General features: G+C 34.7%; 1 protein-coding gene across 3 annotated transcripts; it reads right to left on the minus strand.

Annotated features, from left to right (window-relative positions):
- Positions 1–171: 171 nt before the first annotated feature.
- Positions 172–18,727, minus strand: LOC120768657. 3 transcript variants are annotated; one of them, XM_040095433.1, is made up of 6 exons: positions 18,563–18,727; positions 2,341–2,414; positions 2,076–2,280; positions 1,810–1,881; positions 606–789; positions 172–546 (listed from the first exon to the last, which is right to left on the minus strand). In XM_040095433.1, exons 2-6 carry the CDS (start codon positions 2,396–2,398, stop codon positions 367–369), a joined length of 699 nt encoding a protein of 232 aa, XP_039951367.1. In that variant the 5' UTR covers positions 2,399–2,414; positions 18,563–18,727; the 3' UTR covers positions 172–366. The 3 variants fall into 3 exon arrangements, with proteins under 3 accessions (XP_039951367.1, XP_039951366.1, XP_039951368.1); XM_040095432.1 differs by lacking the exon at positions 18,563–18,727 and adding an exon at positions 14,067–14,224; XM_040095434.1 differs by lacking the exons at positions 1,810–1,881; positions 18,563–18,727 and adding an exon at positions 14,067–14,222.
- Between the last annotated feature and the right edge of the window lie 1,349 nt (positions 18,728–20,076).

The following is a 20,076-nucleotide window of genomic DNA, read 5'->3' on the forward strand; positions in this document are numbered from 1 at the left end:
CGTTGGAAGAACCAGGTGGAGAGAGACCTGACTTTGCTTGGAATATTCAATTGGCGCCACCTAGCAAAAATATGAGACAACTGGCGCACTGTTGTTAACTCGGCTATAATCGCGTAAGCGGTGTCTACGCCAGTAAAGAAGAAGAATATGTACTATTAAAATAATACACAATTTTCACTCACAAAGTATGTTTGCTTATGTATTTCAAGACTGCCCGACATAAATAATGATTTGAAGCTTAAAGCTACCCCAATAAGATACATTTACGAATATTTCTTTACAAAGCTATACAAATAATAATAAATACTTATAGTGTATTGCTTTATATTTAGTATAAAAATTTGTTTTATAAGTATTTCGTAGAATTTAAGATTGCACCCTATATGTGGTGATTTTGCCATTGTCGTTGATTGTAGTCTGCGCGCCGCGCTGACTTGTCTTCTGACCATTAATGTCGGAGCTACTCGAAAAGGAGCTAACCGAAACACCTTTGTAGCCGCCCGGAGACGATGGTCCACCAAAGCGATTGGTTATATTCGGGACATCCTGGAAAAAATCACAGTCATTTTAATATATAGAATTGTTCTTGTTCAATTTTTAATTACCGGATTTTCTGGACTGATATTGGCAGTGTGATAAGATCCACCAGGTCCTATGGATGCTGCAGCGATAGCATGATTGGGTGCGTAACGATTGGATGCGCCGTACCTGTTGCCACCACCATAGTAGCTGGGACGGTTAGCATTTTGGAAGTACGCCTGTTGTTGAGCAATTTGTTGCTGAATACGTCTGTAGTACGCACGGAATAAAAGTTAAGAAAATTTCAAAATTCAAATATATGATTTATAAATATTTTAATTCATCAATTGTTATGGACAGTTTGATTAGTCAATGATATTTCAGGAAAATTAATTTTAGCATAAAATAAAAATTTTCTAAGGATATTTCCTCAAATTCCACAAATGTAGCGATTCTTATAGTTTGGGTCCCTTTATTCTATTTTCACAAAAATCAAATAAATGAGGAAAGGGTGTAACTGAACATTTTTTACTTTCGCAACATAATAAGGATCAAAGCTGAGGAAATACTTTCTGGTGCTGCAAAACCTTAATATTAAACAGGTTAAAAGCTAAGTTCAAGAGTAACCGAACAATTTCATAGAGTAAGTAAAGAGCTAAGTGATGGTACTTTTTATGTTTTGAATTAAAGACATTTTGTAAGTATCAGTATTTCCAATATCAACCTTCTCTTTATTTCAGAAAATATGTATTCGAAGTTTCATCATAATATCAACATATGGTCGGACAAATAGACAGTCACCAGATTTCAAACCATCTAATTTTCCTGATCATTGTCATGGTTAACTATACATATAATATATATATACATATGCATATATGTATCTCAATTAGTATTAGTATTAGTTTATTATTCTCTGTAGCAATTTGTGGCAAGAATATAATAACATAAATGCCTAAATTGGGATACAAATGCACCATGTTAATGATGTGGGCTGTAAGCCCTGTGTACCGAGCTTTTAAAATTTTCAAGTTTTTTTCAAAGGTTACGAAAAGGCAAATAACTTCGTTATCATACACGAGTTTGGTGAGATCTTATGTACCGGTATGTCGTTGAATGTGATAAATTGTTGAATCCATCTACAACAGCGCCACCAACTCATGAACTTTTAAGGAAACTTCTACTTTATCATTTAGCAATTTTTCCTTTTAAGTATTAGTTAACACAATTTCACATCATTTACATACTAATCAAACTGTCCTTATACCGCAGTTATGTAATATTATTTACTTGTCGTCAGGCAAAAGAGATGCATCAGCAGTGGCCATAGCTTGGCCGGAAGAATAAACCGAAGCAATAGCGCTAAGAAAATACATAGAGCAAAGAGCTTTCAATGGATGAGAGAGTTAGTTAGCAAAGCATATTAGTTAGAGACCAGGAAACCATTTCAACAAAAGTAGTCTTACATATGTATGTTGTAAAAAGTTATATATGTACACTTGTACTTCTATGTTTTCAGTGGGTTATTATGGAAAAATCAAGAGACGTTTACTCACTGATGCTGTGCGGCATGGTTGGCTAGAATTTGGGCAGTCAGCTGTTGATGGAATAGGTATGGATCTATGAAACCAAAATCGGGTGCATATCCATAATCGTAATCGTCATAACCACCGCCATAGCCTCCGGCGTTACCACCTGCTCCAGCATAGCTGCCAGCACTACTTCCTGCATATCCGCTGGCATATCGCTTGCGATTACGTGCTAATGGAATAGAAGATTTTAGTCTACTTTGTGGTCGGCTTTGCGATTTAATTTGTGTACCTCCGTCTGCGGTCATTACGAAAACTGCGACAATACAAACCAATAGAATCTTCCACATATCGAATGAGAGTTGTCTGAAACATAAATACAAATATTTGTTTTATAAAGGAATGTATAGAAATATTTCAGTTATGACGTTTTCTTGTAAGAGAGCGGCAACGTAATATACAGCAACAGTGGCGAAACCAAGGGGGTGGGGGTTGTTTTGGGTATCAATTCTGGATCTGCTACTGTATAGCAAAAACTCAAACTGTTCAGATGCTTTTTTTACAGCATGAGTGTAGAAGGGTGTAAAAAGATGATTGTCTTGACTTTTATTCATCAGTTTAAATGACAGCTACACATATGCTATAATGGTCTGATCTGAACAATATGATCGGATATTGTAACGTTTGCTTGGCTACTTATCAATGACGAATTTCGTGAAGATAAAGCCTCAATAAAAAATTCCCATACAAATTCCCATTGCGACTGATCGTTTAGTATATTAAAACACACCATAAGAAAAACAAAAAAATATGTTAACTTCGGCTGCACCGAAGCTAATATACCCTTCATAGGTGCATTTCTTGTAGTAACTTGTGTTCACTTTGTATGGCAGCTATATGCTATAGTAATCCAATCTGAACAATTTTTGCAGAGATTATTTCGTGGAGATTTCACGTCAAATACAAAAGTTTTCCATACCAGCACTGTATTCCTATCGTTCAATTTGTATAGCAGCTATATGCTATAGTAAGCCGATCTGAACAATTTCTTCGTATATTACATTTCTATCTTAGAAAATAACCTGTGCCAACTTTTGTGAAGATAAGTACATTGTCAAATGTGAAAGTTTTCCATACAAGAACTTGATTCCGATCGTTTAGTTTGTATGGCAGCTATATATGTATATGTTATAGTGATCCGATATCGGCAGTTCCGGCAAATGAGCTGTTTCTTGAAGAGAAAATGACGTTTGCAAAATTTCAAAACGATATTTATATACTTGTATATACTTTATAGGGTCTCCGACGCTTCCTTCTGGGTCTTACAAACTTCGTGACAAACTTTATATACCCTGTTCAGGGTATAAATATATGCACATATGTATACAGGGGATGACTCGACTTAAAAAATTGTATGATAAATATTAATAATCAGAGTGTCATCCAGAGATAAAGCGATGTCCAACTCCTCTCTCACTGGAAGTGAGAGAACAATTGCTAAACGTCAAAACCACCTAAACTTTGACAGTTGACTGGATTGGGGAGGTTTTGACGTTTAGCAATTGGAAACGAGCGATGATCAGATTGAAATCTTACCAAAAAAATACATATGTAAACGGAGGAATTTGTTGCCGCCGTTCAAGATCGCAAATAAAAAGTAAAAAAAAAAAAATGAAAATCAAAGAAAATGCGAAATTTAAATATATTTCATGAAACGTTTTGCTATTTGATGTATAGAATAATTAATTTTTCAATTAGAAATGATTAACAACATTTATTAATTGAGAACTAACAGGCTTAATTCACCTTATTAATTAGTGAAATATCAAAAGTCAGTTGTTTTAATATATCATAAAACCATAAAAAAGGATTTAAGTAGTTTCGCCATATATTAAAAGTCCAATATATAATAATTTGCAATCGTAATAAATGTTGGGTGTTTTAATTTAAATGACCAAAAATTCTTATTTTGTTCGATGTGGCCACAATGGAAAATGTTATAAAAAACGCTTATTTTGAGGCGCTCTCACGCTGGAATAAGTTGGGCATCCCATTATCCCTGGTGGCATCACTAGCAGTTTGTGATAATTCATCCGTTTGCAATTGGTGTATAGGCAGATGGTAAGCAATATATTCAGGTGTAATTGCATTATTATATTACAAGTTTTTATATAACTAAGTTTATTTTGTATCCTCTTGAGGTTCCCAATATAGAAGTTCGACTGAAATCATTTAAAACTTTTTTTCTTTTACAGAGTTTCTATTATTGAATACAGTAAATATTCAAGTAGTTAGACCTAACCTTTTAACAACACATGTAACATGATGCGACCTTTGTTTAGAAAAAAATTAAAAAGGAATGTTTATGAAACATAATTTTTAATGATAAAGATATTTCTGATAACAAAATTGTCTTGCGCGAGTATTATTACATAGTTTTGTATGAAGCCTGACACATTTGCTTTTGGATATATGTAAGTACAATATTTACTCGTTTTGGTTTAAAGCAAACCAACCACTTTTAATGCACAGAAGTCGCGAAATTATTAAATAAATAATATGAATGTGTCAAACATCGAAAGGTACTATGAATTATACTCTTTTGGGGAAACAACTATGTAGATGATCAGAAAAAAATTTAAGATTTCTTGAGTATTTACTTCGTCTGTTTTTGTCAAACCGTATATATGTAAGTATATAAGTAACTACATAAAATTATTTGTGCAATAGTAATAATTATAAATCAAATTTAATTACATCTTCCATTTCACGAGTATATCATTTTTTAATTACATGTAATTATAAATAGCATTTTTAGAAACTAAACCTGCACAGAAGTACTTAGCAAACATCACGAACAATTAATTAATGAGTGATTGATGATGTGGTATTTTGCAATAAATTGAGCAAATGCTAATGCAGAGCAGCACAAATGCAAAACGCGTTCATTTCGTTTGAAAATCTTCCCTTTTTGGTTTTGACATTATGGTAGTTTTCTCATGATCGGTAAAAAAACCTGTGCATCAGTTAAAATATTTTCAACTTATAAGAGATATGTATAGTGTCTGTACTACTACTCCCCTTCTTCCCATATAAGGGTTACGTACGTATCGACCATTTCATATTTTTTCGAAATGCTCGATAGACCATTTGATACTTTACTTAAATTAAGCTCCCTTATACCAAATGTAATAGATATTTTTGAGGAATGAGTTCTTGACTGGTCGTCCATCCATTTGACTTTATACTACATACTATATACATACTTATATGTAAACCATTAGTTAATTTTGATATTACTCCATTGAAAAAACGTATACATATATAATATATATTGTAATCAAATAGTCAATTAGGGTGATTATTACTATTTCAGGGTTACATAGGGCATTGGTTCTTCGCGGTATTTTCGCCAAAAATTCGACTCATATCGGTCTGCAACCACCATATTCGATTGATTTGGCTCCGAGCGACTTCTGGCTATTAAGCAATGCCGGTTTGACTTGATAGAAGAAATAAAAACTATTTAGTAGATGGAGGTACCGGAAAAAGATTAACCAAATGTATCGATAATAGAAAAAAGGATTGGCAAAAGTACGATTATCGTTTAAATTAAGAATTAACATTTTATAAAGAAATTCACCTTACTTTTTGATCACAGATACAAGTATATATATGCACATATTTACATACATATACATATATAATTCTGTCTAATATATATACATATGACTATAGCCACCAATATATGTAAGTATATATGTTTCATATATTGCAAAACGTGCCTAAATGTTTAAGTCATTATACTAGAAGGTGTAAGTTAAACCATATTAAAACAAAAACTCGTGAAAGATGTAAGCGTTTTTTAATTGAATACAGACAAGATGCGATGACATCATATTCTAAAATCAACATCAAATATAACAATTAAACTTTTGGAATTGTGAAGTAATTGTTGAAGCATTCGATTAATATGCACATATTCGTCTGTCTGTCTGTCCGTCTGTCCGTCTGTATATATACGAACTAGTCCCTCAGTTTTTTAGATATCGTTTTTCAACATTTTGCACATTTTGCACAGAAGTCGAATGTATAGTAGTTTGAATATTTTGCAAACGTAATTTTCTCTTCAGAAGCTACTAATTTGTCGGAGCTGCCGATATCGGATCATTATAACATATAGCTGCAATACAAACTGAACGATCGGAATCAAGTTCTTGTATGGAAAACTTTCACATTTGACAATGTACTTATCTTCACAAAAGTTGGCACAGGTTATTTTCTAAGGCAACAATGTAATCTCCAAAGAAATTGTTCAGATCGGCTTACTATAGCATATAGCTCCCATACAAACTGAATGATCGTTTAACTATATAATTTCACGAAATTTGGTATGAGTTATTGTTCATAGAAATAATGTAATATCGGAAGAAATTGTTCAGATCGGCTCACTATAGCATATAGCTGCCATACAAACTGAACGATCAAAATCAAGGGCTTGTATGGAAAACTTTCACATTTGACAACGTACTTATCTTCACAAAAGTTGGCACAGGTTATTTTCTAAGGCAACAATGTAATCTCCGAAGAAATTGTTCAGATTGGCTTACTGTAGCATATAACTGCCATACAAACTGAACAAATAGTTGCTAAAAAACTGCCCCTGTGAATGGTACTTACATATATTAACTTCGGTGCAGCCGAAGTTAACGTTTTTTCTTCTTTTTAGGTGATACCTACAACCGTTAGGTGAACGAAACTATTATACTCCATAGGAACATGTTGCAAAAATATAAAATACGTGCATTGCAGCAATAAAAAAAATCTGTTTATTTACGAAGTACATATATAAAAAATATAAAAAAATTGTTCATGCATACTATGTATATGTATATAAATGTAAGTATAATATAAAAATATTGAATAACACGACTGGCAATACGTACATTTTGTAAACCCCAACCGAAAAACTAAAAACAAAAATAGCGTATGTAAGTAGAATATTCATAGACCCCTCGTGGAGATGATATGGAAAACCCAAACCACTCGAAAAGTTACTAAATTATACTCTAATTTCACTAAAATGTTGTTGCTGTCTCCTTAACCGGTTCGAAATGACGTGTTATAATTGCTGTTTACCCAACACGAGCGAATGCTTTGCTTAAGTGTCTTCCATATATGTATGTAAGTATGTATAAGTGTTCATTAGAGTGGGTCAACTTTTTTCTATTAAATAGCGTAGGCGTGAAATGTTCTACCGATCATTCTGAACAACTTTGTTAAGATATTATGGGTTAAAGCCCGGTCTCGAGCCGACGATATTTAAAGTTCAGTTTAATTTTTCGGGACTGTAAGAATATCAGTTTTTGAGATATATGAATGAAATTTACTACATCGGCCAGATTGGAAAACAATGTCACATATCGCCTATACAACCGATTACTCAGTTACTTTATTTTCCCGTTGTCTGCATTTAATTAAGAAGCTAAGAGCACGTAATTTTGCACACTGTTCACTAATATATACTTAACAAAGAAAATATAAAAAATGGGACAACTATACTACATATCACTCAATGGTTTGTATAGTACAAAAGTACACCCAGCTGTGTAGACCCTTCATTTAGACTTTGAGGTGTTTTTTTTTACTAAAAGCTGGGTGTTAGAAACAATTTGATATTCTTTTCGCAAGGTGGCGCAAATTGGAGATTCCAAGTGAAGCCAGGTCCTTTTTCACCACATCTTTCCAACGGAGTGGAGATCTTCCTCTTCCTCTGCTTCCCCTGGCGGGTACTGCGTCCAATACTTTCAGTGCTGGAGTGTTTTCGTCCATTCGGATGGTATGATCTAACCAGCGTAGCCACTGTCTTTTAATTCGCTGAACTATGTCAATGTCGTCGTATAGCTCATCTTTCCATCGAATGCGATATTCGCCGTGGCCAACGCGCAAAGGACCATAAATCTACCGCAGAATCTTTCTCTCGAAAACTCGTAACGTCGACTCATCAAATGTTATCATCGTCCATTCGTGTGTACCATATAACAGGACGGAAATAATTTGAGGTTGACGTTGTTGTTGGAGTTGATGCTGGTTCCAAGTTAGACTAGGGATGTCCGATATACATCGACGCATCGAAAAAATCGATGTTTCCTTTCCGATGCATCGAAAAAATCCGATGTTTTCAAAGGCATTCGATGTATTCGATGCATCGATGTATTTTCAAGAAACATCGGATAACTTTTTTTGCCGGGCTTTTACTTGGAAACATTGTGTAAACGTTTAACAAAATAAAAGTGTGGAAAAGAATAAAATATAAATTTTTACTATTATCTTAATACGGAATTGATTGGAAAAGTAAGTATCGTAATGGAATAAGTTGATGTTTTTTTGTATGGAATTTAATATTGTTGTTTTAGAAAAACAAACATTATGGCTCCAAAAAAAAGCGGCGTATGGAAGTTTTATGACAAAGAAGAAGGAAACAACTTGGCAAAGTGCAGACTTTGCCGAAAAAACATTAAATCATGCGGAAATACAACCAACCTGATGGGGCACCTAAAAAATATTCATAAGGCAGCTTTCCGAGAGCTTACCGATGATGGCTCAACAAAAATTACGGATTCTTTACCCTCAACAAGTTTTAAATCTATAAAGGAACCCACTAAAGAAGCAGATAGAAGTGACGCCTTGAAAGAACCTGAAAATAAAACTGTTGGTCCACCAAAACGCCAAAAAACTATTCAAGCTAGTTTTGAAGGGATTTATGCTTTCTCGGCCAATGGTGACAAAACTATTAAAATTAATAATGCCTTAGTATATATGGTGTGTAAGGATAATCATCCATTTACTATTGTAGAGAACGAAGGCTTTCGCAATTTCCTTAAAGTGATTGAGCCGCGTTATAAACTTCCCAATAAAACAACACTCACTCGTTGGGTTGATGACAAATACGCCGCCCTATCAGGAATCATCCGTGAAAAGTTGTCGGGCATTGAAAATCTGACTTTGACAACTGACATGTGGTCAGAATCGATGTCCATGAGGAGCTTTCTTGGAGTCACAGCTCATTTCGGTGTTGGCAGTGAGTTGTTTTCTATCACTCTGGGAGTAAGCCAATCAAATGAACGCCATACATCACAACACATTGCTGAAATGCTGCTGAACACTTGCGACGAATGGAGTATTGACAAAGACCAAATTTCGGCTGTGGTGACGGACAATGCACCAAATATGGTGAAAGCTGTAGAGCTAGCCTTTGGTAAAAAGCACATACCTTGTTTTGCTCATATTTTAAACTTGGTTGCACAAAATTCAATAGAACAATGCAAACCACTACGCGAGTTAATAAGCAAAGTCAAAGATGTTGTGACGTGGTTTAAACAGAGCAACATAGCAAGCAACGAACTCCGTAAATCAACCTCAGACGAAACTAAATTAATTCAACAGGTGCCTACTAGATGGAATAGCACATATTATATGATTGAGCGATTCATCGAACTTCGTGAGATTGTTAACAATATAATCATCAGACACAAAAATGCACCAGCTATGCTGCATGCGTCAGAACTTGCACATCTAAGTTCAGTTCTACAGGTACTACGTCCAATAGAAGCTGCTACGAAGGAGGTCTCAGGTGATAAGTATTGCACTAGCAGCAAAGTAATACCACTTATTCATTGCCTCGTTTTAAAAATTAAGCCTCTGAGCTTCGACGACTCGATTGCCAAAGAGCTACAGTCTCTGGTTCTTAAGGAGATTCAGAAGAGAATGGGTGTCATCGAAAACGTAACTCCCCTCGCTATAGCCACGGTATTGGACCCCAGATTCAAGAAAATGCATTTTACGGATCCGCTTGCATGCTCTGCTGCTGTAGGAAAAATAAAAGATCTCATGAAAGCCGCAGCCCACAACACGACCAAAGATTCGGAGTCATCGGAACTTTCTGATAAAAATGAGGATAACTATTCATTGTGGGAGGACCACCACAAGCTAGTCCATAAAAGTTGGAAATTGTCAAAGGCCGATGACACTATTTCTGATGAGCTGGCCATATATCTACGTTGCCCAGTGGGTAGACTCACTGAAAACCCATTGGAAATTTGGAAGGACTTGGAGATACAGCTCCCACAATTGAAGCCAATCGCATATAAATATCTGACCATGGTGGGAACGTCAGTCCCGTCAGAGCGACTGTTTTCAAAAGCGGCCCAAATCGTAACTCAGCAGAGAAATAGGCTTAAAGGCAAGAGATTAAACAAGCTTTTATTTTTGCAAACTATCCCTAAGGAATATTGGTATTAATAAAGAATGACATTATTTTTATTATTATAATTCTATTATTTATAATTCCATTTTCTTAAATTTAAAAAAAAAAACACTCGATTTTGAAAAAACATCGATGTTTCTTAAACGATGCATCGAACACCATCGATGTATATATTCGATGCATTGAATCGGAAAAAAAATCGATGTATTTCCGCAATGGACACCCCTAAGTTAGACGAAGTTATCTACGACTTCAAAGTTATGACGTGGGTGCCTAGTCGCAAGTGCAACGACTGTTTGTTTGATGACAGGAGATATTTCGTCTTGCCCTCATTCACCACTAGACCCATTTGCTTCGCTACCTTATCCATTCTGGAGAAAGCAGAGCTAACAGCGCGGGTGTTGAGGCCAATTATATCAATGTCATCGGCGTAGGCCAGCAGCTGTACACTCTTATAGAAGATGGTAACTTCTCTGTTTTTTCGAGATTTGACGCGTTTGAGGCCCAAACCATCCTTCAAAATGGTATTGACTGAGCCTTTCGATATGCCAACTTCATCAGCAAGGTCTCTAATTGTTAATTGACGGTTTTTCAACACCAAATCTTTGATTTGTTGAACGTGAGCTTCGTGGGTTGAGGTTCATGGTCGTCCTGGACGCTCTTCGTCTTCGACACGTTCACGGCCGGCTTGGAACTCACTATACCACTTGCAAACATTTTTTTTTTGACGTAGCCTCATCACCAAAGGCTTTCTGCGCATCCTCAACGTATCCGCAGCAGAAAATTGATTCCGTAATCACAATTTAATGCAAATTCTTTGCTCAACAAATTTCGACATAGCAAAAGACGAAAAACTCACTTTTAGCAGCTCACAAAACGACATGTATCTCATACACTATTGAATATTTTGACATGAAATTTGACATAAATGTGACTGACAGTACTACCAACCTAAAAAAATAAAATAATTCTCCAAATCCTTCGACGCGCGCAGTTTCAATTCAAATGTTACCTTATTTTTTGGTCACAGTAGTATTATCAATCGAATTGTATTCTTGAAAACACAGATTTCATATGAAACGATATTGTGTAATATTGAAGCATTTTGATTGTCAGCAGAAATGATTACAAACTAAATGTTTACAAACAAAAAACAAAAGAATGAGCATGAATTATGATGAAAATCAATAAATTGAATGTCGTCATTAGTATATTATACAATATTTCTCAGTTGGCTGGTACATAGTAAGAAAAATATTCAAGCGTAATTACATTTCAATCTTTTCAAACAATTCTATCATATGTACATAAGTATATTACGAGTTTTCTATTTAATAAAGTTTATTTTTGTCTCATTGAGATTCAATACATGGAAGTTCGGCTGAAACCAATTAAACGTTTGTTTCTATCATCGCAGTATTGTTTGTGGGCTATAAAATTTCGAGCGATGCGAGCTTTGTGTAACCAAGAAAGGTAAAAAGATATTACAAGTTTTAATTAAACATTATTTATAAAGGAAACGATATTTGTGATACCAAAATGTGGCTTGATAACTGTTAACCAAGGTCTCCGCCATGACAGAGGACGATTACGTAATGTAAGTCCAAAAGTGGTTGTCACAGACTAAACATTAAAAAAATCCGAGGTGTGTTAAGAAAAATAATGAAAAATTTTGTTTTTTGAAAAAAATTATTATTCGTTCATTTCATTTCGCTTCAAAATAGTTCCCACTCGATTTTATGAACTTATGTCAGCGCTTCTACCAATTATCGAAATACTTCTCAAAATCGATTTTTGGGGTAACCTTTTGCTCTTTCAGCGATTTTCATGTATCTTGTAAAAGGTTCGCTTTAATTTTGGAAATAGGAAGAAGTCGCACCAAGCCACGTTTGGCGAATATTGAAGCTGGTGTATTGTATTGTTTTTAGCCAAGAATTAACGAAAAATTTCTTTGATCGAAAATCGCCAAGCTTATAAAAACACGTCTAACCTTAGCGGCTGCTACAGACAAATTAAGCAATAAATACTGCTGAACATTGTATCGTACTTCAAGGCAGGTATGTCTGTATATCAATTTAATACACAAAATTTTAACGCTCCAAAACCCGCAAAATTTCCATATTAAAATTCCTGTTCGTTTTTTTGAACACACCTCGTATAAAAAATTATTTTTCTGTTCACTTAAATTTAAACATTTGAAAGCTCTCTGCAAAGCGGATTCGTACTGATTATATCGGGCCCACAAATAATATTTATTACATATATGTATCTTAAATTGAATTTTCAGAGCGTATTCACACTTAAATTCCAGAATGCGTGGAATACGTTATAGAGAAAGACATACCACAACTGACACAACTTCAGAAACTTTTGAAAGCATCAACACCTTAAAAAAGTATTTCTTCAAAATTCCTTTATTTATTGGATCTGGTTAGTAAAGCCTAACAATAAGTATTTAAGTCTTAAATTATTTAAAACTAAATAAGTTCAAGAATGTGGTTGAGCTTTTTTATACTATGTTCGGACCGACATTGAAAACATTTTGAAAACACATTTGTATGTTGTGGAATCTAAGTCGTTCGGACCGACAATGTGTGTTTTCGTTGAGTTTTCACTGACAACTATCAATAGCGGCATTCTCTTGCTCTTGCAAGATTGCACGATGACACAAAATGCAAAAATCCTATACCGAAATATGCAAGGCCAAGAGAGCACCCATTGCAGAATCTAGTGATATATGTACGACGGCACGAAAATAAACGTGGGCTTAGATCTGACATATTTATAGCCATTGCAAATAATTTTCTGCGTGCGTTTGTTGTTGTGCCGTTGCACCAAGAGGAAAATTCTGCAATTTCTGCACCGTGCAAGGTTTTGCAAGAGCAAGAGAATCCCCCTAATATGAGAATATCAAGCGACAGCTGTTTTTGTATATAGTATGTAAACAAATATCAAGTGACAATTTAGGGCCGGCAAAATATGTCTTCCAAAAACATAGATTAAACTAGAGCAGGCAGCGATTATAATGAGTGGAATGTAAGTTTTCAAGTAGTTTTCAGCGAAAACTGTGTTTTTGTTTGACAGATTTTACATGGACGAAAACACAACTTTTCGTGCGAAAACCAGTTTTTCCCACGAAAACACGTTTTCGTTGTCGGTCCGAACATAGTATAAGGAGAACGTCGCTCTCTAGTAGGCTGGTAGATCACTTCTTTTTAAACGTGTAAAAAGTTATATTAAAATAATAATGATTCAAATCTGGTAACGGAACTCAAAAATATGTGTTTTTTTTCATTTTGTTAATATATGGTAACTACTTTAATTTCCCTAAAACTTAAATTTACATTCGGACAGTTTGGTCAACTTTTCCGGGATTCTACTGTACATATACGGAAATTAGTCCACTAATATATTTTTATTTTTCTATTGTTATTATTAATTTTAATTTATGAATTTTGCTGAACTGACAACTTGTTTGCTATCAATGTTTTCGAATAAATTGTAGTAATTGATAATTTTACGTACATATATTCAAATCTATCTCTTATATACATATGTATGTCCTTTTGTGTACACATGTATTTAAAAGTACATATGTAGTGCACAAATCACGATCTTGTCGTATAAATTCATCTTAGGCGTTACTTCTATATACATATTTACCGCACGTTTTTAGTTTTGCAGGAAAATCAAAACAAAACAAGCAATAAAAACAAAAATCAATAAATATAAAAATTTTTTTTTTTACTTACGACATCAATGCCAAGCTTTACAATGAAACCTATTCAAGGGTATGCCCGTCTAACGCGCTTTCCGGTGGCTGATCACAACGATGCTGGTTCAAAATCAAAGCCGAAAAAATTACCTAGCGCATGCGAAAACACCGAAGCAAAGTTGTCTGCTTAAATGAACAAGAAGCTTCTTTATGTACTGCAAATTGACTGAATCTACGTAAAGCAATGAAATAAAACTGGCAGAGCATCGCCGCTGGAAATGACGTATCACAAAATCAGAACATCTCAGTAAATCTCTGCTAACCTTAGCTAAGGCCGGGCTTATAGCGGAACGATGAGCCAGTTGGCGATTATGAATATATGTATATACTTATATATATATACATATGTATATATACAAATGAATATAAATGTCTTTGCATATTTGTTTTGATTTCAATAGTGAACTTTTAGTAAAATGCCATTGACAATTTAGAAAGTTTAGTTTTTAAATAAGAAAGTGTTATACGCTATAATTGTATAACATGGCTCCTCTATCCTCAAATCTGAAATTTGGTAATTTAAGAATAGTGACCATAACTGATGGAAATCTTGTTGTTCTACTAGGTCCTATCTTTATAAATTATTGAGTGAAGGATTGACAAAGTCTCAACATGTTTCTACGTACTTATATGTACATATTTGCATTTGTATGTAGCTTTATGCAAATATAAGTTACGTTTGCACGAGGTAATGATGAAAAATTATGTTTCATGCTAACTGAACTTCGAAAAATAAATAAACTCAGATATTTATAGCTTTTCATATCTAAAAATACTTGTTCAATAAGCATTAGTCTTAACTAAGTTTTTTATAAAAATCAATATAAAGTAATTTGCTTAATTTATAAAAGTCCAAAAAACCTACTATGAAAATATAATGAAATGAATTGCAGACTGACCGACATACATTTGCAGTATAAAATCAACCAGAAGTTTGAAAATCTTTCATTTAAGCAGATGGAACTATGGGTGCAAACGACTCGACTTTACCCATTTGAATCTCAAGAATACATTTTTACCAGGAAACAACTTTCTCTATAGTACGTTTCATTGTTATATCAGTTACTGCACAATATTTTTGGTAATAGGTCAGAGATATGTATTAGGGTCCACATATGTATGTGATTTTATACGATTTTATTAATTGTACATGTAGTTAACGCACTTTTAGTAGTTTTTCTTATAACTTATATATAGAGAGTGAGCGGGGTTATATTACGATTTCACCCATTTTCAAACTGTCTGATGGGATACCAATAGGTTTGTTTCTTTAGGGAATTTGGTCAATTTAACTTTAGCAGCTTGGGAGATAAGTATGTGTACTAAACATATTAAGAAGTGGTATCACGCATTCTCTTTTTAAATTTATCAAATCGCAGATGCTCCTATGTACCTAATGCGATTCGTTGTACTAAATGACAGTTTCACATACGTCATATTGTCTTAGTTATGGCGATTTATGAGTTTTCATTTAATGACATTTTGTGGGTGTGTGTTCCGAATACGCCCATCTGTGGTACTTTCACCTCATATAGTGATACTTGCTTTTTCACCTGAAAATTAAATGGTTTTGCGCTTAATTAGAATGGAATTGGTCTAGACTTTGGTCCGAAACTCATATATCTAATATAAAGAATTTGTATTCTCTGGTTGAAATTTAGCCTCTTCGGTCGAGTTAATATCATATATGTACTTATCACCCCACCACCTGCAGGAATTCGCTGAGCTTCGATTCTTGCAAGTTGTAAGAGTGTAAAATGTTGAGGTGCACCCGAACTTGGCCCTTCCTTACTTGCTTCTAATGTTTTCATATTATCCATCAACTACCAATAATCGTATATACATACCTACATATGTGTTAATTATTCAACAATACTTAGGGAACCCCACATCATTACAGGGTACGGCACTCGAAGTGTAACCAACTTCAGACCGTTCGCGCAGCTGTCGCACTGGAATCAGCTGTTTATAAATTTGCTGAATGACAGTTCGGAGTTCAAATGGCTAAAGAACTGAAAATTTCCGACCACAGCATCCGACGCGTATTGAAAAATTACCTCAAGGTCAAGTCTTACAAGTTCCAAAAGGCCCATGATCTCACACCGAAGCAGCAATAAGTAAGACTTGAGAGAGCGAAGCAGTTGCTTCGCTTAGCCGAAGTGGTCAAATTCCGAACATTGTGTTTTCTGACGAAAAAATTTTCCCAATTGAGCAATTCGTAAACTCTCAAAACGATCGGGTTTACTTGACTGACCTTTCATACGAGAATCTAAGTCATCGGTCGGACATCAGGAGGCAGCACCCGCCACAAATAATGATTTGGGCCGCTGTCACCGCAGATGGGCGCTCTTCAATTGTTTTCATCGAGCCTGGCGTCAAAGTAAATGCGACATGTTATCGGGAAACTGCTCTGGAGGCTGCTTTTAAGCCGTGGGCAAACAAACATTTCGGTCGTAAGCCACAGACGTTTCAACAAGACTCAGCACCGTCTCACAAAGCGCGAGTGAACCAAGAATGGCTGCAAAACAACATTCCGAACTTCATTACGACCACACAATGGCTCTCGAATTCACCAGATGCGAATCCAATGAATTATTCTCTCTGGGCCATTTTGAAGAGCAAGGTCTTAAGTAAAAAATAAAACAGTCTCGAGATGCTGAAGAAAGCCATTGTCCGTGATTGGGCCAAAATACCGGCAAGTCACATTCGGGGAGCTTGCGATTCGTTTTTTGACCGTCTCAAGGCCATAGTTAAGGCAAAAGGTGGTCATATCGAGCAAAAGTGAATTGGTGCTGAAATTAAGATTATTTTCACACATTTTGTATTTTAAAATAATTAAAAATCATTTTCCGAACCGAATTTATGTCTTTTTTAATTGGTTACACTTCGAGTGCCGGCCTCTGTATACCCTGAACAGGATATATTAAGTTTGTCAAGAAGATTGTAACACCCAGAGAGAAGCGTCGGAGACCCTATAAAGTATATACAAAGTATATACATACATACAGTATGTTGAGCTGAGTCGATTTAACCATGTCCGTCTGTCTGTCTGTCCGTCTGTATATATACGAACTAGTCCCTCAGTTTTTAATATATCGTTTTGAAATTTTGCAAACGTCATTTTCTCTTCAAGAAGCTGCTCATTTGTCGGAACTGTGGATATCGGACCACTATAAAATTTAGCTGCCATACAAACTGAACGATCGGCATCTACTGCTGATATGGAAAACTTTTGCATTTGACAAGATATATTCACAAAATTTGGTATAGATTATTTTCTAAGGCAACCATGTAATCTCCGAATATAGCAAATAGCTGCCATACAAACTCAACACATAGTTACTAAAAGAAATGTACTTGTGAAGGGTATATTAGCTTCGGTGCAGCCGAAGTTAACGTCTTTTCTTGTTTTAAACAAATATTATTGTCGGATCTAGCACATTTTTGTCAATTAAAAACTAGTTTGCTAGGAAATAGGCTATCATATGCTGAAGTCAGCACAAAACAGGCTTAATAACTGGCGACGACATGTCATGGCAGAAAATCTTCCTTCCATAACAAAAATGTGTTTTCGATTCGCCAAGAATTTGAAGAGTGGCTAAATCAACACAAATCTAGCATAAAGAAACCGCTATTATCACTTGAGTAAAGCGGTTACATATTGTAAAATTTTCTACGATGGAAGCTTAGTTTTTAAAACTAGAAAGTTGCTGCTTAGAAATTATTAAAAATTTGTTCGGACAACTAACATATTCGTCACACTGTTTCTGAATAATATTAAACTTTTGTAGTAAACAAATAGCAAAGCCGAGCTATTTTGAATGCAAAATCATTGAATTTGAAATTTTGAATGTTCTCAACTTGATGAAATCATAAAAATAAGTGCATACCTATACATACATAAGTACTTTTACGCATATAAGTAAAATGTTTGTAGATGTGTGCGAACATCTCTAAGCGAGCTTTTGCTTTCGAGAATTGATATTTACAAACACTGGCATTCAAAGGAATTTGTTTATTTATTTACAACAAATGCAATAACGTTTAATTATTTTCGCGAAACGCGTCGATTAGTTACTTATAATTATATTAATAATTAATACTAATTGATTTATGTGAATTTTTAAAATTCAAAGAAACATTTAATAGAAAAAATCAAATATGGGTATATATATGTTACTTGTGTACATGAAACTTGAAAGCAAACTGCGTCGCATTTTAAATATGAGCTTGTAAATATGCAAAAAAAAAAACAAAAAAAAAAAACAATCAAGTATTTTTACTTCTGAAAATATTGGTACACATGCGTCTTCATACATCGTCGTCGCATATTTGTCGTAAAGTTGCAATTTCACTTGCCATATCGCACTTTTGAAAAAAGGTATGTTATTTTACCGGTTATCAATTAACAGCTTCCAATACCATTTAATAAATTATTTTTTGTCATTACTATTTTCCAAATTTTGCACTCACTTTTTCACTCTCTCTTTATTTCCGCTGCTCTGTTTGCTTTGCACTCTTTGCACAGACTATTGAAACTTGAATTTTTTGTTGATTAACCTTTTTTTAGCACAAAAGCTAAATGGGAAACGTCTTCTCTGCGCTTCAACTTGTGCACGATTGAGTCCAACAGGTATTCGGCCAGCTGTTTATAAACCCGGCAAAAGCTATGTCCACTGCCAATGGCAATGATCTTAACCCATTGACAGACTTTGGTGCCAGCAGGTGATTAAGCGAGCGTTAAGCGGGTTGAGAAGGCTGCAACCACTCGACTGATCAGAAATAGTTCTCACTCTCTCTCGCAGTGTTAAAATTGGTTTATACTTACACTCTTGTATTATTAGTGCAAATTTCTAAACGTATGTGTATGAATATATCAGGTTTATAAATGTACATACATACATACATATATGTATAGACTTGAAGAGAAACAAAAAGCATAAACAATAACCAAAACAAATAACACAAATCGCTTTTCATTTCAGAGTTTTTGGATAAATTATATGTGCGGATTTAGAAACAAATGTCTTTATACTATATATTCAGTTATTTGATTTATAAATGCTGTCCTACTTTTTGTACTCCTGCAACATGTCACTGCTGAGTATAATGGTTTTGTTCACCTAAAGGTTGTACATTTCATTTAAAGTAAGCGAGATAGATATAGGGTTATTTATATATTATTGATCAATATGAAGGGACGAGTTGAAATCCGGGTGACTTTCTGTATGTCAGTCCGTCCGTGCAAGCTGTAAAACCTTCTGGGCCGAATCAACGCCTGCGATATGCTGCTGAAAAGGAACGAACTCGACCCACTTTTAAAGCGGATGGTGACTGGCGACGAAAAATGGATCACATACGACAATATCAATCGAAAACGGTAGTGGTCGAAGGCCGGTGAATCGTCCCAAACAGTGGCCGGGATTGACGGCCAGGAAGGTTTTGCTGTGTGTTTGGTGAGAGAAGGAAGATATGTGACAACCTAATATTATGAAAACAATAATTTTAAATTACAGAAAGTTCTTCTTCTTCCTAATTGGCGTCGACACCGCTTATAGCCTTGACAGACGGCAGCGTTAATCCGGATTAACTGCGCACTTAATCAGATCCAAATTTGTAGGTGACAGACGGCAGCTATGCGAGTTTGAAACTCTCATAAACAGCTCATTGTTCTTTTTATAATATTTTCAATGAAAATTGATAGAAGATAAACATTACGGTTGTTAGCCGACCAATTTTTACCAAACCATTTTTTATTACAAAAGCATATCAACACATTATTTTTAAAACTGCATCATAACATAGAAGTTTTATTGATATCATATTGAGAATTTGATAAACAGCTGTCAGGGTTGCTTGTATTTCATTCACAATATATGAAAATTGGCCATTTTTAACAATGTTGCCAACGAAAATCTCACAAACTCCCTAACATTTTGAGAGTTATTTTTGGATTCAGCAACGGAGTTAGCTGTGGTAACTCCTGA

Source organism: Bactrocera tryoni, chromosome 2 (assembly GCF_016617805.1).
Source record: "Bactrocera tryoni isolate S06 chromosome 2, CSIRO_BtryS06_freeze2, whole genome shotgun sequence".
NCBI classification, from domain to species: Eukaryota; Metazoa; Arthropoda; class Insecta; order Diptera; family Tephritidae; genus Bactrocera; species Bactrocera tryoni.